General features: G+C 58.9%; 1 protein-coding gene across 46 annotated transcripts; it reads right to left on the reverse strand.

Annotated features, from left to right (window-relative positions):
* Nucleotides 1-120: 120 nt before the first annotated feature.
* On the reverse strand, nucleotides 121-21486 carry NR4A1 (nuclear receptor subfamily 4 group A member 1). Of its 46 annotated transcripts, none has more exons than XM_073788636.1 (11): nucleotides 19646-21277; nucleotides 19234-19344; nucleotides 18471-18575; nucleotides 16979-17098; nucleotides 14926-15032; nucleotides 4438-5300; nucleotides 3485-3614; nucleotides 3026-3177; nucleotides 2496-2698; nucleotides 2231-2409; nucleotides 121-935 (listed from the first exon to the last, which is right to left on the reverse strand). In XM_073788636.1, exons 6-11 carry the CDS (start codon nucleotides 5296-5298, stop codon nucleotides 679-681), a joined length of 1782 nt encoding a protein of 593 aa, XP_073644737.1. In that variant the 5' UTR covers nucleotides 5299-5300; nucleotides 14926-15032; nucleotides 16979-17098; nucleotides 18471-18575; nucleotides 19234-19344; nucleotides 19646-21277; the 3' UTR covers nucleotides 121-678. The 46 variants fall into 46 exon arrangements, 45 of the variants coding, with proteins under 45 accessions (XP_073644737.1, XP_073644735.1, XP_073644736.1 ...); XM_073788634.1 differs by having other exon boundaries at nucleotides 16979-17152; XM_073788635.1 differs by having other exon boundaries at nucleotides 19223-19344.
* Nucleotides 21487-22567: the final 1081 nt, after the last annotated feature.

The raw sequence follows: 22567 nt of genomic DNA on the forward strand, positions 1-22567 counted from the left end.
TGAGGCCAGTAAGCTCAGCTTGGTAACATCCAAGATTTATGGGTGCCACCCCTGCCTCTCATGCCATTTGGGGGATGGGTGGTAGGGGGGGAGGGTGTCAGAGAGAGACAGGATCCTAGCTTCAGCTACACGTCTATTTTTTATTCAATATATTAAATATATTAATCAGAAAAGACACGTACTATAAATCCAGGAAAATACACAAATATAAATGTCAGAATCTGTCACTTGTCTTCCTCCTAGAGTGAGTCTATGTACACATGGAAGGAGGGCGGGAAGAGAGCAAGTAGGAGGAGGCTGGTGGGGGCCCGTCCCTCCCTCCCAAACCCCACTCCCACCTCAACCTCTTCCTTCCTGTATTTACAGCAGCATTTGGCTTATTTACAGCATGGCGGTATGTGTGTTAAAAACGGTTTTATCTTACAAAAACATAAAGACCGGGGCTGGGCTGGGGGGTAAGACAAATAGTAAGGGTCACCCCTGTGAACGCATCCCCCTCCCCCAGGGCATGAACTCCCTGCCGACCTCCCAGAGCAGGTGGTGGGGAGGGGCGGCCAGTCTGCAGCTCAGGCCCAGGCTGAGGGGTGGTGCTCCAGGGGTCCGTGGGCCGTGGGCTAAAGGCACGTGGGGTGGCGTGTGAGCGTGCACACGGAGTGCACGCGTGTTCCTGGGCTGGGGTCAGAAGGGCAGCGTGTCCATAAAGATCTTCTCGACGATGGGCGGAGGGGGCACCAAGTCCTCCAGCTTGAGGTAGAAGATGCGCTGCAGGCCCTGGGTGCACAGGGTCCGCAGCTCGGGCAGCTTGCCCAGCAGGCGGGACAGGCAGCTGGCGGGCTGAGGCTCGCCTGCCTCGGCCGAGACGTGCTCCTTCAGGCAGCTGGCGATGCGGTTCTGCAGCTCCTCTACCCTGCAAGGCTCCTGCAGCCCGTGCCGGTCTGCGGGGAAGGTGCAGGATTAGCTGCACAGCTGAGGAGCAGACGCCCCTCTCCCCGGCCTCTCCCAGGTCTCTGGAACGGCCGCCAGTGACCAGGCCCCACAGCCCTCTGCACTGTGCAAAAGCACAGGAGCCCGCTTCTGAGCCCCAGCAGAAGCCTAGCAAGGCAGCAACGTTCATTATCCTCATCTTCCAAGTGACACAGTGAGGCCCAGAGAGGTTAAATGACTTGCCTAAGGTCGCAAAAAGGAAATAAAACCCTACGCAGGTTTTCTGACGAGGCCAGTGTTGCTTTTGGTTTCTGGTTTTTTTCCCCCCAGACTGTTTGTGAGAAACCCTGGGTTTGAGCAGCAGGGTTTCAGAGGCCACCTCCAGGGAAAGCAGGCCTCAAAACCCACCACACTCTCTCTGCAGCCCAGAGTGCCTCAGATTCTGTTCTACAGTTTTTTGCCCTATGTAGCTTTGTGAAATTTCAGTTAAAAAAATAAAGTGAAAAAGAGGTGGGGCAGATTCTGGTGCTTTAAAAAATAAAGAGACCCGAAAACCTCCGCATTTAATGCCAAAAACTCCATCCTGCGTAATTATATTTACATAAAGTACACAACAAGCACAGCTAATCTGTGCTATTAGCAGTCGGGGTGGCAGCCACCTTTTGGGGAACTGATGACAGGAAGGGGGCACAGGAGGGGTTCTGGTGTCCCGGTCATGTCTGTTTCTTTTTTTTTTTTTTTTGCGGTAGGTGGGCCTTTCACTGCTGTGGCCTCTCCCGTTGCGGAGCACAGGCTCCGGACGCGCAGGCTCAGCGGCCATGGCTCACGGGCACAGCCGCTCCGTGGCATGTGGGATCCTCCCGGCCCGGGGCACGAACCCGTGTCCCCTGCATCGGCAGGCGGACTCTCAACAACTGCGCCACCAGGGAAGCTCATGTCTGTTTCTCGATCTAGGTGCTGTTTATGTGCACATGCTCCGTTTGTAAAAACTTCCTGTGTGCAACACGATTAAGATTTTAAAAACAAACCCAAACTTTAGGCCACACATGACACCTACACGATCAGGATCTGTGGTCCTCTGGGATAACTCACAGGCTGGCTTGGTTTGCAGTCAGCCACAGCTGGGCCTGAAGCCTGGCTCTGCCACCTGCCAGCTGTGTTGCCCTGAGCCATGCTTACCCCTCTCTGCATCTAATCACCCTCGCCCCACAAGGTGGGGGCCCAGGAAGCGCCAGGTGCCCGCCCATCCAGGGCCAGGCCCTCAGGCCCTCCCCATCTCCCCAGGTCTGTGGAACTAGCCACCCACCTGTGATAAGGACGAGCGCAGAGAGGCAGGCAAAAGCAGGGACGTCGACGACCAAGCTGTGCAGGGAGCGAGAGAAGGCCAGGATGCTGTCGATCCAGTCCCCGAAGCCGCGGGCACACTGCAGCCGGTGCAGCACCAGGCCCGAGCAGAAGATGAGCTTCCCCTCAGCCGGCTTAGACCTGGTGGGCAGGGATGCAGACACGAGTCAGAGGGGCTGGAGGGCAGGGCGGCAGGGTGAGGGGTGAGCAGACAGCCGGAAGCTCACCGGTAGGCCAGGCGGAGGATGAAGAGCTCCAGGAAGGCCGACTCCAGCAGCAGGTCCTGGTCCCCGGGGGACAGCTCGGCAAAGCCGGGGATCTTCTCAGCCCACTTGCGGATAACCTCCAGGGAACCCGAAAGCAGGTCGTAGAACTGCTGCACGTCCCCGGCATCCTCCTTCCCGAAGTGGGGCAGCACCAGCTCCTGGAACTAGGAAGCGGCCTGGCCGGGTCAGACCCCAGGGAAAGCCCCGCACCAAGGCCGCCACGTACAGCCATGACGCGCCCTCCCTCGGATGTCAGATCCCGGGGGTGAGAGTGGAGCTGAGATTCTGCCCACACTTGCTTGCCAACTCTCACATATTAACCCAGGGCCACAGCTGCTGGAAGGAGCACGTTTTTCTAATTGACCCCTGCCCAAAGGGGTACATTTTCCCATCTGGTCAGCCTGGAGGGGCCTCCTCTCTTTTCAGTTTGTGGAACTGGGGCTTTTCTAATGTGCAGGAAAGCGCTGAACGTGGGGTAGGCGGGGCCTCACCTTGGAGTAGTCCAGTTTGGAAGTGCTGGGCCCCGAGTCCAGGTGTGCCCGGACCAGGGAGGTGAGGAGATTCGCAGGGGAGGCATCCGGGGGTTGCTTGGGCTTTGAAGGGAGCCGCCCCCGCCGCCCCTTCAGGCTGTCTGTCCGGACAACTGCAGAGAAATGGGCAAGGGTGAGCAAGGGAGGAAGGGAGCCAGGGAAGGGCCTCTCAGCCCAAGCTGTGCCCAGCAGTGCCGGGCAGCAACCCCAAGTGCAAGGACCTAGAGCCCCCGAGACCCAGGGGACTCTGCAGGGACCTCCCCCACCACAAGGCAGGCAGGTGGACCAGAGGTCGGGGAGGAAGTAGGGCCCAGGCATGCCCTGCCCTGCGGCCCACCAGAACAAATGTCTGGGGGACTCTGCCGGCCCCACCCCACTCAGGCCCGCCGCTGTCCCACTGGGCCTGTGCCAGCCACCCACCTTCCTTCACCATGCCCACAGCCAGGCACTTCTGGAAGCGACAGAACTGGCAGCGGTTTCGCCGTCTCTTGTCCACAGGGCAGTCCTTGTTAGCCAGGCAGATGTACTTGGCATTTTTCTGCACTGTGCGCTGGCGGGGGGGGGGGGGGGGGGGGGGGGGGGGCAACACGGAACACGCTGTCAGAGCGTGGGGATGGGGGGAGCCCAGGGGAGGGAAGCGACCAGATCCTACTGCCATCGCAGACAAAAGCGCTCTCTGTTCACAGCTATTTTTCTAACATTTGGGTGGCAGGGGAGGGAGAGATGGATGGGTGGGGGAAGGAAGAGAAAAGTCTTGGGGACACTGGGGGAGGGTTCGGCCTCACCCTCAGGACACAAGATTAGGGGCTCGGGGCTCCCCAGCAGCTGGTACTTCTTAACGTGCCTGCGTCCGCCTGCCCCTTCCCTGGGGCAGACACGAGAGGGCTGAGGAGGGGCTGGGGGTGGGGACGGGAAGCGAAGCAGGCACCCAGCACTGGGACAAACACACAGCCTGTTCCCAAGTCCACCCCCAGCCCTCAAGCACCAAGCCCTCTTCTCAGATCCTTTCATCTCGCGCCAGGAACACGAGTGCCTGGGGCCCCCCTTCCCACCAGGACCTTGAGTGGGGGGAGGCCAGGCAGAGGAAAGCTAGAGGCTGGCCACTGAACTTCCCCTCGTGGGTACCCCTGCAGCCCGCACCCTCTGCCCAGCTCTCACCCCTCCCTCCATAACTCTACAGCCCCAGTCCCAGCATGAAAAGGTCCCAGCTCCCTGCTCCCAGGACAGTAGCCCACCTGGCAGGCCTGCCCTCTGCTTAAAGAGCAGAACTTGTTGGGAGGAGAACCCAAGGGAAGTCACCACAGACCCTGCTGGGGTGAGAGAGCAGCCTGTCCCACCTGTCATAAAAAGCTACCCCCCGGGCAGCCCAGTACCTTGAAGAAGCCCTTGCAGCCCTCGCAGGTGCGGACACCGTAATGCTGGCAAGAGGCGTTGTCCCCACACACGGCACAGCGGCCCTCGCTTGCACCCGGAGCCCCACTCCGGGCTTTGGCTGGGGTCACGGGCGCATCCACCATCCCCAAGCCATCGAGGTGTGAAGACGCGGGCACCAGGCCTGGGAACGCTGTCGGCATGGAATAGCTCTCTCCCTCCCCCACCTGGTGGGCAGCCTGCGAGGGGAACAGCCTCAGGGGGCTCTGGGCCAGGCTGGGACTGGGGCCGGGGGGAGGGCTGAAGGAAAAGAAGGTCAGCGGCTGGGGGTGCCCAGAAGCCTTGGGCAGCTGCTCTGTCCATGCCCGCATGCCTTCGTAAGTCTGGCTGGGCGAGAAGGGGCCGAAGGAGCCGTCCCAGGGAGAGAGCTGTGGCGGCTGGAAGCTGGGCGTGGACGGTGACGGGGCTGAGCAGGGGCTGCCGTAGTAGTCGGAGCCGCTGGAGGACAGGGTCTCGTCGAGAGGGCCGCTCAGGGTGCCGGGGTAGCAGCCGAACACCTGGAAGTCCTCGAACTTGAATGAAGCGGAGGCAGGGGAGGTGGCTGACGATGAAGACGTGGAGGAGGCCGAGGAGGAGGCCGAGGAGCATGGCTGGGCTGTTCCCGGCAGCTGGTACAGGAAGGTGTCAAACTCCCCCGTGTAGCCGTCCATGAAGGTGCTGAAGCTGGGCAAGGCCGTGGGGACAGCGGGGGCCGCCTCAGGGCTGGCCAGGTCCATGGTGGGCTTGCTGAGCTCGGGGGTCAGGGGGTCACCGGGTCCCGGGCTTGATGCTGGTGTCCCATACTGGGCTTGGATACAGGGCATCTCTGGAGAAGGAAGAGACCAAAGGGTGGGGAGGTGGGGAGTCAGTGAGAGAAGCCTGAGGCCTGACCTCTAAGTATAGGCCCCTGAGTTGCCAGGTGGCAGGAGTCCCAGCCAGACAGGGGACACGAGGCGTTAGGGCCACAGTCCACCACAGAACCCAGGAATCCTGGCCCCCAGCCAGAGCACTGTCTCGACCTCCATGTCACAAAGCCCCTGGGCAATGGCCCAGCAAGAGTGGGCTCAAGTCGGAAGGCCAGCCACACCCCAGGCAGCCTGGGAACCCTAGGGAAGGCATCTAGCCAGCATTTCTCTGCTGGAACAGGGGAAAGCTGTGTTCCTCCAGCCCCCTGCCCCTCCCTTACTGGGTAAGGCATGGGTGGGGGCTGGGAGAAGGGTGGGTGGGAGAGGCAGCCAGGCAAGGCCTGAGCCCAGTCCCGGGAGCAGATATGTCGTTCCTCCAACCTGGCACTTCTGGGAATATTCCCAGGCATGGCCCAGCCTCTCCCAAACCCCCTCTCCTCCTCCCCACACAGTGCCAGTGCCTGGGCTGAAGGACATCCTGCAGATGGAAAAGGAGCTGGGAGTAAAGGCCCAGCTGCCTACGAAAGCAGCCTAAGCAGCAGTGAGCCTGTGCCCCTCCACCCCCACCCCCACCCGTCCCCACCCTACGTACTGAGCAAAGGCTGCAGATCCCACGCGCACCCCAGTCCTGCCATCTGGGGACAGGCACCCACTCTATGCTGCCTGGGATGCTCCCAGAAGCAAAGAGAAAGGGAGCCCGGCCTCCTTACCCAGTCCCCAGCTCCCCAGGGGATCAGGTAACCTGGCTCCAGACCTTTAAAGGCCGCGTGCTGGAAGGGGGAGCGTGAGGGAGACAGCAGCCCCTGGACTTCCAGGAGAAGTCCTGAAGAGGAATTCCTCTGCTACCCCCAAAGCGTCTCCCCCTGTTATTTTTATGAGAACACTCAAGAGTCCAGGAGGCTGGAGATGGCTGTGCAGGGAAGAGGGGGAGCCTGCTGGTGAGTGCCGGAAGCCCGGGTCCCTCCGCTAAAGAGTTCTGTGCCCTGAAGAAACCAGGAGCTCAGGCAAAGGTGCTTACACCCTGCCCCAAACCTGAGGAGCCTGAAGGAGCAGACGGAGCATCATTCGGGGGGATCCCTAAGTTCGCAGACAAGTCAAAAACTAATGCAGGGGAGGCTCCGGGACAGTTCCCCATCCCGCCTCCTGGCTTGGCGGTCTCCGTGACCCTGGCCTCATCAGTCAGGGAGGGAGGCTGGGTAAGAAAGCAAGCTGAAGCAGAGCGCCATAGTCAAGGGGGACAGCAGGAGGGGCCAAGGTTGGCATCACCTCCTGGCCAAGAGCCCAGGGAGTCCTCTGGTTCTAGCCTTTCTCCCACCTCCTTGGGCCCCGGACAGGGCAGCTCCACCCCTGACCTGACACTCCCACAACCAACCCAGACAACAGAGCCCCCAGAAACTCTGGCCCCACCCACCCAGTGGCACCCGTCCAGAGGCACTGAGCACCTGCAAGAGGTAAGGGTGGCCACGTCTGCCTGCGCTAGGACAGCCTGGGCAGGGATGGGTTTGGGTGGAGGAAAAGAGGCAGCAGCTACACAGGGTTGGGCTGGGCGTTCCAGCCTTATTCAAATCCCGTTTCTCCACGTGGACGTCCCACATCCGGATCAATCCCCACCAAACTACCCCCACTCCTGCCTTCATGCAGGTACTTAATGACACAAGATATGGACCTACATGTAGCCTTTGGCGGAAGCACAGGGAGAAGGAAGAGGCGGGGTTGAAGGAGGGAGCAGGGAGAATCCAGCTTCAGGCGGGTCCTGGCAACACTGTGGTTTGCACCTGTCGTGCTGAACAAGCCTCAGGCTGCACCCTACCTGTGTGATCCAACATAGACCAAGGCGGGAGTGGGGCAGGGCTGGTATCCTCTAGGTGGTACCACACCACAGAACGCAACATTAGCAACTGCCTACCAAGGATCCCAAAGGATGACGCTTTCCACCACGCTCCCTCCCTCTCTCCCTCCCTCTCCCTCTCTCACACACACAGACAGACGCAGATCCAAGCTACAGTAAAAACAATCTTCCCTACGCTTCCAGAGACCCTGCTCCTGCCGGTGAGAAGACGCCTCTATTCCAACACACAGCAGCACCCCCTGCACAGTTCAGCCAATGCTGACCTCAACAATCTAGACCTCTCCTAGATAATCCAGGGAGAAACTTGCAGCTGCGGGTCACCACAAACTAAGCCACAGCCTCTAAAGTGTTAAGAAAACAACTAACGGCTGGGGTGCGAGCTGACAAGCTGGGAAGAAGGAGACCCTTTTGGAAATTCAATCCTGGTAGGAGTCAGATACATCCCAGCAGCCCAAGCTCTGTGCACCTTCTCCCCCACGCACACTGTACTGAGACCCCAACCAGCAACTAAGTCCCAGGCGCCCGGTGCCCACTAAAGGACCCTGGGAGACTGAACTCTAGCCAGTCTCCTACTGAACAGGTCCCCACTGCCGGCACCAACCTAACCCTCTGTGGCTTCCACCTTGCACAGACACGGCCCCCCCCCCGCCCCCGCCACACACACACACACACACACACACACAGCGCTCAGTAAACTCCAGTCCGATCTGAGTCCTCATCCCGTTCCAACCGCTAACCCCCCACGCCAGAACTGCATCCTACTCCCGCCCTCCTTCATGCTGACCCTAAAACACCCTTTCTGCCCGCGCGAACACCCATCTCCTTCATGCAGCAAGCCCCCCAACCCAAAACAGAGCTCTGTGGAGATGCACGCTTCCCGGGGGTCACCTACCCGGCTGGCTCCTGCTCCCCGTGCCCAGGACCGGCGCCCCAAGTCGCAGCCCGATCCCGCGTGCGCTCCCGCGGTCCTGCACACTCCCCCAACTTTCGCAGCCTCCACCACTGGGACTCCCGGCCGCGCCGGACCCTGCTCTTAAGCGCTCCGTGACGCACGGGGAGGGGCGGGGGCGCCACTGACGCACGCGGCCGGGCGAGCTCTGGCCATACAAGGGCGCGGGGGGCGGCGCGGTTCCGGCGGGAGGCGGCCAGGGGTAGGCACGGGGACGGGGAGCCCGAGGAGGCGGGGCGAGAGGGGGGGCCTGGAATGTCTGCGCGCGTGACGCACGCGGGGTTCCATTGACGCAGGGAGCGCGGATTGTTTGATCTATAAATAGTCCCCTCTCGCCCTCTGCGCCAGCTAAAAATAGCAGCTCGCGGATTCGCCAGGCTCCTCCGGCAGGACCCAGCACCGGCCCGGGGCCCCTGGAGCCGAAATAAGCAGCCCGAGGGCCAGAGCCCAAGAAAAGGGTGCTCTAGCGCCGTGGCTGCGGGGCTTCCCCGGACGAGGAGCTCCTCACCCTCCGGCGGCTCCCGGGAGCCACGAACGCGCCCGGCTCCGCTTTTGCACCCTCCCCAGCCCTTCCAGCGGGCACGGGGAAGACCCAGGGCTGGGGCGGGCAACTCAGAGACTCACCTGGGGAACCTGCGCCCCCCACCTCAGCCCAAGGCGCTGCCACTGCACTTGACCCTTCTTCCCCAGCGGGGTCTCGGGCTGTCACACTCACTCACACACACACACACACACACACACACACACACACACACACACACACACACACTTATTCCCTCCCCCCAATTTCTCATGCAAAGTACCTTCCGGAGGGCAGGGATTCGCCAAGCCCAAGACAGGCCAACTGGCTGTGCTTCACAGCTGAAGTTGATTTCTCACCACTACCCTCCCCAGTCCCTGACAGGGTGAAAGCACTCTAGTTGGGAAATTACAGAATTTCAGAACCGGGTGGAGCCTGAGAAATCTTTTCGAATCTGTGCCGACTCTTCCCCACTTTATAAATAAACAGGCTCAGCAAAATAATAGCACTTGCTCAAGGCCACAGAGCAAGGCGGTGGCACACTGGGGTGGAACCTGACTACATCTCTAGGGGATCCCTTCACACCCTCCGCTGTCCATGATCGAGGAGTTCCCACCTGCAGCCTTCCCGGGAGCCCTCGCCTGCTAGGTGGGAGAGGAAGGAAGAAAAGGCTAATATTTAGAAGAAGAAAGCCCCTCCCCACACCCCTCCCCCTCTCCCCTCTCCACACTGAGCTTGCGCCCACGGACCCCACTCTGGCCTCCCCTGGTTACCCAACAGCACTTTCCTCTACCCTTGAGGCACTTCCTGCTCCTCACTTCCACTCTCACCTCCGTCTCAGGTTTCCCACACCCTGCTCTCCAGCCCCCACTTCTGTCCACTCAAAGGTCCCACCAGCACCTCAAATGTCACCCGTTCCAGACAGAGCTTGCCGTCTCTGCACTCCCCGCCTGCCACCCATCTCTGCTCCTGATGCCCCACATGCTACTTTTCACTCTTTCCTGAAATTCTATTTTGGAACTTCTCTTGGATCCTCCGTTCCTAATTGCCAGCCAGAGCCCACGCCTCACTGGTGCCTGAAGGCAGCAGACCAGCTGATTGAGGCCAACGACCTCCCCTTCTCCCTTCTTCTTGCCCGCACCCATTAAGAAACTGCCCCTTCACCAGCCTGCCTCCTCTTTCCAAACCCTACTGTCCACCACGGATGGAGCAGTCTTCATGTAACACCAGCATCATTCGGTGATCCGGTCAGAACCTAGCATAGCTCCCGCACTGCAGCCCACAGTCTCAACATGGACCCGTCTTCAGAGAGCTCTGGCCTTTGCTAAAACACCTTCCAAAGACGCTTCAACGGCCACCTGCGTGCAGATGAAGTGTGGGCAGGATGATGTTTAGCCAAAGTTTTGTTTTTCTTTGTCTTGGGCTTTTGCAGAAGATATTACTTGGATAAAAAGGATTCCACAGCTTAAAACTGGTTTGAAACCACTAATATAATTCATGTCTTCCCATTTTGCAGATTAGGACCCAAGGGCTCCCAGAAGAGCTGCACCTTGCTCAGAAGCACGAACAAGTCCGGGCTGGTGAAACTAACCCAGCTGGGTCACGGGCTGGTTTCCCCACCTAGCCCCCCGCCCCCCCCCGCCCAGCAGGGCCTTCCTCAGAAAATAAAAACAATTCTAATATGTTAGCAAAAGATGATTAGCCAGGCCAATATTCTTCCCAGGTCAGTGTTCTTCCCTCCAAAACTCATCAGCAAAAGAAAAAAAGAGACAAGAAAAAGTATATGAGCTGCAGCCTTAATGGCTCTTTGAAAGCTGACCTAGCCTTGAGCCCTAGCACCCCCTTTTTTCCCCACCACTTTCCATCTGTAAAGAGCAACACAGACCATCCCCTACCTTTCCCATGGGGAGGCCCACCCAGGAGCCCCAGGGAACTCAAGTGTGGTGAGGAGCTGTCCAGGTCCCCAGCCTAAATCTCCGCGTCTCAGCATCCAGCCTCCAGATTTGTGCCTGCGGCCCGGGCCCCATCTCCACGGGAGATGGCAGATTTGCGGGTTGCAGTCTTGCTGCCCCAAAGGCAGAGGGTGGAAGAGACAGCAGCAGCTACCCCCTGGCCATGCTTGTGGAGGTGGGGGATGCTGGGGGCTTGGAACACACTACACTCTGAAAATAAGTAAATAAGGAGAAAAAGGCAGTCCCTCTGTAGGAACACACCCGGGGAGCACCTAGCCTAAGACAGAGAGGGGAGAGGCGAGAGGGGCTTGGGGACCTCAGGCTTCATCCCTGCTGGCCAGATGCCCTCCAGGGAGGGTGGCTTGGGGCTCTGAGGTGGAATCTGGCCAAGGTGGAACTCTTGAAAAGGCATAACTGATGCAGACGTTGGGAGACCTGGAGCATAAGCTGGTCGAAGACTGGACGGAGACTCCAAGGGACTCCACTAAGCCCAACCTTTAGGAGCAAGGTCAGAGTGAACAGCTCATTGTGGGGTAGGTAAGGGTTGGAAAGAGACAGGTAATGATAGCAGAGGTATCCGAAACTAGAGGTGAGGACCAGAAGGTAAAGCAGGGCCGTGATAACACAGGAAGGGCAGGGAAAGATGCTGTGCTGGAGACGAGACAGCTGCCCGAGGTCAGGCTCGCACAGCACAGCACAGCCCACCAATCTACCCTCACCACCCCCATGATCCCCGCTGCCCCAACATAAAGACCTTGGGCTAAACCTTCCCACCACCCATTGGGCACATTGTTCCTCTTCCTTCTATTCTAACCCTACTCATCCTCTAAGACTTCAGCTCATAACACCCTCCTGGACCAGCCTAACTCTTAATAATAAGTACCTTCTCACTGGAGGGTTTGGGGGTGGGGGAGTGAGGGACACCAGTGAAGGGTCAGACCCTCGGCTTAGGGCACGTCACGTGGATTCTTCCACTTAACCCTCTCCCTAACCGTCTACGTTTGGAATTACCACCTACATTTTATAAATGAGGAGGAGGCTTAGCGGCCAGGAATCAGACTCCCCGAACTCCCAGTTCTGCGCTAGACCCACTGCCCTCAACTCTGAACTCCAGAGCTCTGGCTTCTGGCCCCACAAGCCTCGAGTCTCACAAGTGCACCACAGAGCTGGTACGCACACGGCCTATAAGCTGGAAACAGCAGTGCCTACGAGGGCGTCTCTGCGGGGGCTGGAAGCGTCCCAGTTCCTAGTCTGAACGGTGGTCACCTGGGTGTGCTCAGTATGGAAAAGTAATCACACTCTATGCTCTGAAGATTTCACGTCTGTGATTTGCATGCTTTTCTGTATGTATGTTATACTTTCAGAAAGAAAAGTTTATTTACAAAAATAGCCACACCTAAATGGAAGAGACATATTTATTCAAATGGAGGCAGATGCTGCTGGAGTTTACTGAAATCACAGAGAAACAGTGGCTGTTTCTCATTACGTTATTCGTTCTATCGACACATACTCAAGAGCACAGCTACGGTTAGGAGAGGCTGCAGCATCTGACATCAGAAAGGGGTCCTCTCGCAGCATGTTTTCTGAATCACTCAGCTCGGGCCTGGCCCCTGCTAGTCAAATCTTGTGGGGCTCGGGGACTCTCGTGCTCAGGCCATCCCTCCCCCGACAACCAGTGTGTGAACGGGAGGGCAAGGCCGTGTCTCTCCCACCTTGGCAGGAGGCCCCTTCATGCATCCTCAACAGTAAGTAGCCCAGGGCAGGCCGCAAATGGGCAGCCAAAGTACACCATCGTCCCCCAGCCAAGACGGTGGGTAAATAGGAGACGGAGGAAGTGGAACTGCACAGCCCCTTTCCCACGCTGCCCCGCCCACCTCAGGCTGGCCCCTGCCCCTGCTGAGCAAAGGGCAGGAACTTGCCCTACTTTCGCCAAGACCATCCTCACCCATGGGCCTCCACACCCTTCCCACAGGGTAGGCAGAGGGAGTGAGCTTTGCCTCCTCCCCCCCACCCCCCACCCCAGCTTCCCCACCTTAGCCCCAGGACCTATCTCCAGGCCTGACCCAGCCACTTCCTCTTCCTGCCCTGGCAGCAGGCAGGGGGATTTGTGCCGTGGGCAGGGAAGCTCTGCCTACTGCTCCAGGGGGCTTCCACGGACAGCTCTGGGAACTGGGGATGTAGGGGCAGGCCCAGGTCTGATCTTCTGGCCCTTGTCCAGGCCCTGCCACGACCACACGTTTTGTTACCTCCCGGGAAAACAGGTTCCCAAGGACACGGGCAGGTCAGCCGCCACCCTCCACTTCTCACCCCAGCCCCAGCAGAGGCAAAAGATAAAGGAACTCTCAGAGGCATCTTTGACCTGGAGCCAGCAAGCCTGGTGTGTGACCCGGGGCCAGTCCCTTGCCCTCTTCGGGACCGTTTCCTCATCTGCCCAATGCTGACAACATCACTAGTCCCGGTGCTATTAGAATTCAAGTCACTAACGGAAGGGGGAGGCTCACAGTGAAATGGGAGCACTGTCTGGGGGCTGGGGCTCTAGGGACCCGCAGCAGGATCCTGAGGGAGGCACAGAAAGGAGACACCAGCGCCGTCAGCTCGATGGGGAGCCAGCACCCTCCTTCTTCAAGACCCAGAGATAAATAGTACCCCCATCCCCACCTCTCCCTCTCCAGGGCTGCGTGAAAGGAAATGAGAGTATGCCCAGCACCAGGGAAATTCCGGACTGTGTGCAGCAAGTGCTCAACTGATACTCCGAAGAGAGCTGGTTACTTGAGCAGGTCAGACCTCTCTCCACAGAGGTCATTTCCAGTCCAGTGATGTCTCAACCCCCAGCCCGCTATCAGGCCAGAAGGAATCCACATACAACATAAAGCAACAAGATCAGACTTCAGGAAGAACCTCCAGACAGAGCTGGAAAACATAGACAAGATCATGGAGGTCCTCTGGGAAGAGTCGACCCACGCCTCATTTGTAGCCTCCTCAAATCTCCTTCCATTGGCTTCCCTGGTGGCGCAGCGGTTAAGAATCGCCTGCCAATGCAGGGGACACGGGTTCGAGCCCTGCTCCGGGAAGATCCCACATGCTGCGGAGCAACTAAGCCCGTGCGCCACAACTACTGAGCCTGCGCTCGAGAGCCTGTAAGCCACAACTACCAAGCCCACGTGCCACAACTACTGAAGCCCGTGTGCCTAGAGCCCGCAACAAGAGAAGCCACGGCAATGAGAAGCCCGTACACTGCAAACAAAAGTGGCCCCCGCTCGCCGCAACTAGAGAAAAGCCCGTGCACAGCAACGGAGACCCAACACAGCCAAAAAAAAAAAAAAATCTCCTTCCATGCCCCTCAGTCTGCTCAGCTCCTGGCCAGCTCTTCTCTCCCCGACCCTAGGGGGTTCTCCCACCACCTCGCACAACATCAACAACCCACCAAATTCTCCTGTGCCTGCCCAAGGTCTCCACCCAGCCTCCCTGGGCAAAATTTCAAATTCCAAAATAAAAACCCTCTGATAACGAGGCCCAGCCGGAAAGACTGATGCATTTTCCTATTGTTGAAGTATTTTTAGTCACAGGCTCTGGATTCGTTTAAAGACTCACGTTCAGAAAGGGAAAAATTTTTTTTTCAAGAACCGAGAAGGAGAGCACACAGCCTCCCACGTAAGGAGCTCCGCTTATTCCATGCCGGCCCAAGCCCCTGGCCCGGCTCCCGGGGAGCGTGCTTGTGGCAAGCCGGTTGGCGGACTTGCCAAGCCTAGCTCCAGTCCAGCTTCTCAGGCACCAAACCAGGCGGGAAGCCAGGCAAGTAGGGCGGGGCAGGGGCCGAGGGCGGGCTCAGGGACGTCAATCCACAAGTTCAGACCCCAAGTCCCAACCAGCTGGGGGGCCAGGGACCCTACTCAAGGACAAGTGCTGAGGTACCTGACTGACACCCAGCTCACTCCAGCAACCGTCCCCAGCCTGAGCACACCAGTGTTGTCCAGGCCGGGTCAACAGGACAGGAGGATGGAAGACCCTGTTGCAAATCTCTGAGGAAGGAGACAGGCGGCATCACCTATTTCCTCGTCGCCTGGTTCTCAACCACAAAGGGATCCAAGTCCAACTCCCGTCATCCAAGTGCCAAAAAGCCTTTACCCTCATTCCTCGGGAGGGTCGGCCACCCCTGCTTCCTCCTCCGCCCCTCCCCCTCTGGAGGCCAAAGAAACCACAGTGAGGACGGTCACAATGGAAAAAGATGCACACAGCCCAGCCCCTGTGCCTCGGTTTCCCCATTCCTAAGACTCACCAGCTTCCTCCACGCCATCTGCTTTGATTCTCTGAGGGCCTGGACAACTGCACCGAGGGAGAATCCCGGGATTGGTTGGGGACTCTTCCCGGTGGCCTCAGGAAGCCCTGCGGGAAGAGACGTGACCGCCCAGTCAGCCCGTCCTGCCGACCGAGGCTGTGCACCAGCTGAGCGGACTCAGGACACGGAGCGGCCTCCAAGCCAGCATGTCCTCCTCTGTTTATATAGCTGAAACCGGAGCTGGCCTCTGGGGGCAGGGGGAGCTGCCTCAGGGCCCTCTGGCTGAGGCCTGACTTTGGCCCAGGTCAGCAAGAGCCTAAAATAGTCAGCTGACGGGAGCCCTGGCATGAGCGTGACCCTGGGCCCGTGCCCGGGCCTGGCAGACAGGTGCCCACGTCACAGGACCAGCAGCTGTAGCACTCGTGGAGCCCCCGCTGGCAGCACTCATGGTGGCCTTGCCAGCACCTCTGGCATGGGAATTCCACCCAATCACCACCCTCACCCAGACAACGGACTGACCGCAAGGAATTCTGGCCCCAGGAGCCACTGGGTACCCAAAGGGAAGGCTAGGCACTCAGCAGGCCGCGTCTGACCTGAGGGCAGAGGTGGGGGCTGAGCGGAGGGAAAGACACCCGGCCGCTGCTGTCATCTTCACTCACGTGCTTCCCGAGTCCAGATGTCCAGCTGACCAGGGACACCTGCCTCTTCCACTTACAGTAATTCCTCTCCCTGCCCCAGCCCGAGGTTGGTGGCACAGTGCCTGCTGCCAGCAAGAGGCCAGGTGCATACCCAGCGCAGCCCCCGGAACAGGAGGCCCTGCTTCCCAGGGCTTTCCCTCCTTCCCTCCAGGCTTGGAGGGCTGGGCAGCCCATCCTCCCCATCCCAGCCACCTCTCTGGGACTCTCTGCACCTCGAACACCAACTCCACAAGAGGCAACAGAGTTTGGGGGTCCAGGGTGGGATACTGAGCCAGCTCCTGCTTCATCTGGGGATCTCTCAAGGCCCGAAGTGGGTGCTGCTCAGAGATGACCCTCGTTTCTGGGCAAGGAAGAAGGGAATAAGAGGGTCCCTGTCCAGGGCGCCAAGCTGAACTCCAGCTCTCTCAGGTAAACACGGTGACCAGGACTATGTACCCTTGACCCCGCCCCAGTACCTCAAGTCCCCAAGGAAAGGCCTGGTGGAAATCCCATTCCCACACTCCACCCCTCACCCACAGATCAGCTTGTGTCTTCTCCGGAGGCATCTTCAGGCAAGGAAGGTATGTCCTCCACCAGCTGACCGGGCCACTGGGCTTGCCCAGAATCCAGAAGACCTGGATTCTGAGCTCGGGTCTACACGTCCTCAGTGTAGGACCTTGAAAAGTGCCTTGTCCCCTCTCTAACTCAGTTTCTTCATCCATAAGAAGAGGACGGGAGCTAGACGGCCACGGATTTCTCTGGCCATGGCCACAAGTCTGAGACTTTCCCTCTCAGGGATGTTGGATGAATAGTGAAGGGTCTGTCCCTGCCCTTGGTCAGCGAGATCCTCCCCATTCATAGAGCCACCCGCCCCATACCAGACCCCACAGGACCTACAGGCCCACCGCAGAAGGGGGCAGTCATCACCCTTTCAGGGAGGCAAGGGGTGGTCCAAGTTTCCCTTCACGCACTCCCCTGGTACAGTGTCTACACCCTAGGAACAAGGCAACTTCCCATCCCCCAGGTCTGCCCCGCTATACTCCCAGCCTGGCCTTGAGCTATACAACCCCACCCCATCAGCTTCCCAGAACGAGGCACATGCTGCCCTGGGAGCAGCTGTCATCCCCAACAACCCCAGGACACCCAGGCCCAGAGCCCCCCAGTCTGTCCTGCTAAGAAAGTCAGGCTTCCCCCCTTCCCTGCCCCCGCGTTACCCCCACCACTGAAGAAATCAGATCTCCCATGCTGAGCAGCACCTCGCCCACCACCTCTGCAGGGCTTCCCCCTCCATCCCCCAAACCACATCCGCTTCAGGCAGCTCCACACCCACCTCAGGGGCCCCAGGGGCGTACAAGGGGCAACAGCAGGGCACTCACCCCTCTGGATGGACCAACAGTCCTCGAACAACACTCGACCATCCCTCGGGCCTTCGGGGCCTGGCAGAAGGCGCCGACACCAGGGAGGGGCTGGGGCTGGCCTCTGTCCACAGTGGAGGCCTGCAGAGGGAGAGTCCACGCGAGAGAGGAGAAACCAGCTAGCGGGACCATTCCCTGGAGACAGCACAGCCAGAAAACACAGGAGTGGGAACAGAAGCAGGACCCGGGCCATGAGGGGGGACAAGGCAGCCCAAGGACCTCCGTGAGCTGGGCGTCAGAGGCTGGGGGCCCACACCGCAAGCAAACAGCACTTGGGAACGTGGGGTGTGGCCAGGAGCTGCCGACAGTGTCTGGGGCACCTCAGGGCCCTGGAGACACAGCTCCTCAGCCTCACACCCCACTCCTGGGGGGAGGGGGGTACCTCAATCCAGCTTTCAGCTCCCTGATGTGCACAAAAGGGCCTGTTGTAGGCAGAGAAAAGGGAGCTATTGTGAGGACAGAGCAGAATACCCCTCTCTCCTTTAAGGGGCTCCAACTTGGCCCCCAAAGCTTCAGAGGCTGCAGAGCAAGGGCTCCATGCCCCCATCTCTAGGCAGCCCAGCCTTCTAATCTGAGCCATGGGGACTCTCAGGAAATCCTTTCTGAAGGGATTCCAGTCACAGAGCTGGAAGGTCCAGCTTGGGGTGGAGGGGTTAAGAGCATGGATGCTGCAGCCCTGTGGCCTGGGTTCAGATCCTGGCTCCATCACTTGTAACCTTAGGCAAGTTACATAGCTTCTCTGTTACTCATCTGTGAAAATGAGAATCTGTGGGACCTCCCTGGTGGCGCAGTGGTTAAGAATCCGCCTGCTAATGCAGGGGACACGGGTTCAAGCCCTGGCCCGGGAAGATCCCACATACCGTGAAGCAACTAAGCCCGTGCGCCACAACTACTGAGCCTGCGCTCCAGAACCTGCGAGCCACAACTACTGAGCCCACGTGCTGCAACTACTGAAGTCCGCGTGTAGAGCCCGTGCTCTGCTACAAGGGAAGCTACCACAATGAGCAGCCCGTGCACCGCAACAAAGAGTAGCCCCCGCTCGCTGCGACTAGAGAAAGCCTGCACGCAGCAACGAAGACCCAATGCAGCCAAAAATAAATAATAAATAAATAGTCTAAAAAAAAAGAAGAGAATCTGTAATTGACATCTCTAAAATTAACAACCATACGGTTACCAGCGGGCTTAAAATGAGCTCATATGTGTAAAGGACTTAAAACAGTGCTGGATACACACAGGTGCTATCATTATTAGGAGAAATTGAATGATGACACATAAAAGCTAACCCCAGACCTGGTTCCTATTCCAAGCCACTTCTGGGCACCTGGCCTCTACTTCCAGGGCCACCTGTGCGTGCCACCCCTTCAGCCTCTTCAAGCTCTCCCCCAACCCTGCTGGTGCCAAAGGCTTCAGCCAGGGCAACGCAGACCCCACTCCTCTCCTTCCCTTCTCCTACCCTTACTCAGCCCTCTCCTCTCTTGCCTGGGCCCCAAGGTGAGGGCAGGACCAGACAAGGCGTGATCTTCCCTGGTTATCAGGATGCCCTTCAGGCCGATGAGATCTAGGAAAAGAGAAGTAGATGCTTCCACGGTGCCAGGTAGAGGAAGTGAGGAGGAGGGGTCCCAGAGGGTAGGTGATGGACTCCTTCACCCTCCTAACCTCTGTCCCACGGTCCACAGTCTTAGGGGAGTTCCTCTAGCCCATGGTACCCAGATTCTCCTCTTACAGAGCTATTAGCACCCCAATATCCCTGTGGGTATAATGGGGAGCAGGGCATGAAGAAGGGGAAGGCGGTCTGGATCATCTAGAGGGAGTCCAACCCCACACAGAAGGCAAAACCAGGCTGCAAACCTGGGCCAGCCCACAGCCTACACCTGCTTCCCAGAATGACCCTGTCATCTTCCCGTACCCCAGAAACGGTCTGCGGTCATGCCCTAGCCTCCCCCCATCCCCGACCCCACCAACCTTGCCTTTTCTCCCTTCCAGCCCACAGCTGAGGACAAAGGGTAGGGAGGGCCAAACACCTCTTACCACAGTCAGGCCCAACCTGAGTGCCCGGGAAGACCCTGTATCTGAGAACAGGGGTCAGAGTCGGGGATCCAGTTGGTGCCCAGAAAGTGATTCACAGCATCTTAGAGCAGGCATCTGATCCCATCTCCTGCCCTCCATCCAAATCCCATCCTCAACAGTCATTCCACAAGCATTTACAGAGGGCCTACTGTGAGCCAGTGAGCCTCAAACAGTGGGAGATCCAAGAAGCAGCAGATCAAGGTCCCGGGGCCCCAGGAGGTTACGATGCAGGAACGAATCAACATTGGTTCCAGTCAGCCCTGTGCCGAGGACAAACCAGGGGCTGAGTGGGCCTGGAGGAGGAGAAAGTGATTCCCCCCCAAAGGAAGTGGGCGCCTCAGGCCAGACTTCAGCCCCCAGCCCCTGCTCTCCAGCTCCCCTTCCCTGCTGTGCTCCAGCCCCGTGGGCTCTCTTGCCCCACGCAGAGCCTCTGCATTGGCGGTTCCCTCTGCCAGGAAAGTCACTGCCTGCGATATCTGTGTGGCTAGCGCCTTCTCATCAATCAGGTTTCCATTCCCATTTCACCTCCACTCCCACCCCGCCACGTGAACCTATTTTTACCATCGCCATAGGACTAATGCTGTGCGTTTGTTTACGTGTCTCTCAATGGCTGCAGAGTTCAGTCTCCAAACCAGAGCTCAGTACTAATAGGTGCTCAGTTCAGTATTTGTGGAATGCGGGAGAGGGGGACTCAGACGTGCCTGCATCAGGAAGGGTTAGGAGGAGGGTCAGCCAGTCACCTGGAAGGAGGCAGGGAGAACACTGTGGCTAAGGAGCTGTCCCCTCCACTTGGGGGCAGACCCAAACTCCAAGGGTTCCCTCCTATGCTGAGTCACGACTGACACAGGAGCCCCCAGCCCCGCATGAACCCACCTGAAACCTCCTTCTCCTCCCTCCTATCAACTGAGTCTTTTCTTATCTGAACTCCTTGCAACAGGACATGAATGACAGGCCCTCTGCAGCCCTGGTGGCTTCCTGATGGCATAAACTCTGCATTGGCCAATGTCCCCACCCAGAAATGGGCATATTACTATTACCAACAATAACAACAGCAGCTAATATTTGTTGAACACCATGTGCTAAATATATCACTAAGCACTTTACACTCAGGTTCTCATTTTAGCCTCACAACACTGTGAGAAAAGCATTCTTCTTATTATGAACGTTTTAACAAGGAGGAAACTAAGGCACAGAAATGTTAAGCAACCTGTCCAAGGTCACACAGCTAGGAAGTGACAAAGCTAGGATTAGAACCCAGGGAGCCCAACCAGGGAGCCCAGGGTCAGGCAACCCCCTTCCCTCCTTGGACCTGCTTAGCGGGCACAGAGCAATTTGACAGCCAACACCAGAGAGCCAGTGGGAAGCTCCAGGGCCTGAGTTGCTGGGTTGAACCTCTCAGCTAATTTTCTTAACTACAGCACAGGCCTCAACATTCATAATCAGTCTCATTCATCCTGCTAGACTTGGTCCATCCTTCTGCCTGGCTGCCATCGCTTGGAATCTTGGCTTTACCGTACTATACATTTGTCATTGTCATTCCTCTCACCTCTAGGTCACTACAAAGAGTCGGCTGGCTTCCCTTTCAAGTCTTCAACCAATTCACTTGGTGTGGGTCTAGGGCCAAGGCTGAAGTCACCACTGAAGCCTCCTACTACATCAGCACACTTCGGGCATAACTATTCTCAATCCACCTACCTCTGCCCAGCCTTCCTTTTCCCAGCACACCCCTAATACTAGCCCCCAACCCAAATTATTACTCCACTGGAAACCACTGGAGATGCCACCTCTGCAGCACTTCTAATCCCAGGTCCGCTCCTGACTCCACGAGACCCTCTCCAGGCTCGGCTTCTCAGCTCAGTCCCACGAAGGGGTTGCACCGGGCAACTCTGGTCCCTCCCGGCTCGGCGTCCTGGCAGCCGAGCTCCCTAACTCCTGGAAGCCAGCGGGGAAATGGAAGGAATTCCTCCGGCCTGGCCACTTCCAGCGCCCCTCGCGGGCCAAACCCCACCCTTGGCGGGCTGGGGCGAGAAAGCGCTGGCCGCCACACTCGGGGTCTGACTCGGATGTAGCCGGTTCCGCCGGGAATCCAGTCCCTGCCCCCACGCCCCCCGGTCTCCAAGCGGGACTCCCGGCGCGGCCCCGACCCCCGCCACGCACCCGCGCAGACTGCACCCTTCCCGGGGCCCCCGGAGCCCCCTCCCCGGCCCCCTCCCCTCCCCTTGCCCGACTCGCCTGGCTCGCCTCGCCGCCCCCGCCTTCCGGGGTCGCGCCCCCGCCGGCGGGGAGCGGCTCGGCAGCGTAGGAGCGCCCATGGCCGGGCGGCCGGGGATCGCGGACGCCGCGCGGGGGGCCCCACTGTTCCGCCGCCGCCGCCTCGCGCTCCTGCAGCCGCGCCACCGCGGCCCCGCGCCCCCCGCCCCCGGGGACCCCCCCGGCCCCCAGTTCCGGCCGCGACCGCGCCCCCCGCCCCCGCAGCCGCCAGCACCGCCGCCCCAGCCCCGGGCTCGCCTCCCCCGGCGGGCGGGCGGGGACAGTGACGCGCGCCCATTGACGTCTCCGGAATCCCGGCTGCGTGGCCGACGCAGCCTCATCAATGGGGCTAAAAATAGCGGCGCCCGGAATAGCCGCAAGGGCCTGGCCCCGCCCCGCGGGCCCCCCTCCCCAACCCTCGCCGCACACCCTGTTACATAATCCGCCCGCCTGTGGCCTGGGTGGGGGAGCTGTTTCTCAGGTGAGGCGTCTGCGGCCTTGCTGACATCTTCCCAGACAGCGAACCTGGAGCTGACTTATAAATAAATTAACCCAGGGGCTTCCCCGAGGAAGAAGTGGAAAAAGTGAGGCCCAGAGAGGCTCAGCAGCGGCCCAAAGTCACACAGCAATTAGGCTGCTTTGAGAAACCAGGACGGGGCCCTCTGAGCCCTGGACACTCCCACCAGCATCACTTGGCCTACATGCCACCACAAGGGCAAGGAGCCCAGCCAACAGGGTGTCCAGCGTTCACACAAGAAGGCAGCTTAGAGAAAGAAGACTTCTGGGAAGGTGAAATTTCTCCTGGAGAGAAGCATTCCCAGAGGCAGCTGCTCCCATACTACTGTGTGACCTAGGGCAAGTCACTTCACCTCTCTGAGCCTCAGTTTTCTTACCTATAAAATGAGGATGATGAACTTCCCTGGTGTCCAGGGGTTAAGACTCGGCGATTCCACTACAGGGGGCACGGGTTTCATCCCTGGTCAGGGAACTAAGATCCCACATGCCGCACAGCGCAGCCAATCAATCAACCGAAATGAGGATGATAATATTATCCCCCTTTTCCAGTTATCAGGAGTCAGGAGAATCGAACAACCGTGGAGGTGCCTCGTACACAGTAGTTACTCACAGTTACTTTCTCCTCCTTGTTTTCCTCTAGGAACCTGACTTCCCCAATACACAGGAGTGCTTCGTGAAAGAAACACACAGAGGCACACCACAGTGGCCAGGAAGCGC

The sequence above is a fragment of the Tursiops truncatus genome, chromosome 11 (genome assembly GCF_011762595.2).
Source record: "Tursiops truncatus isolate mTurTru1 chromosome 11, mTurTru1.mat.Y, whole genome shotgun sequence".
NCBI lineage: Eukaryota > Metazoa > Chordata > Mammalia > Artiodactyla > Delphinidae > Tursiops > Tursiops truncatus.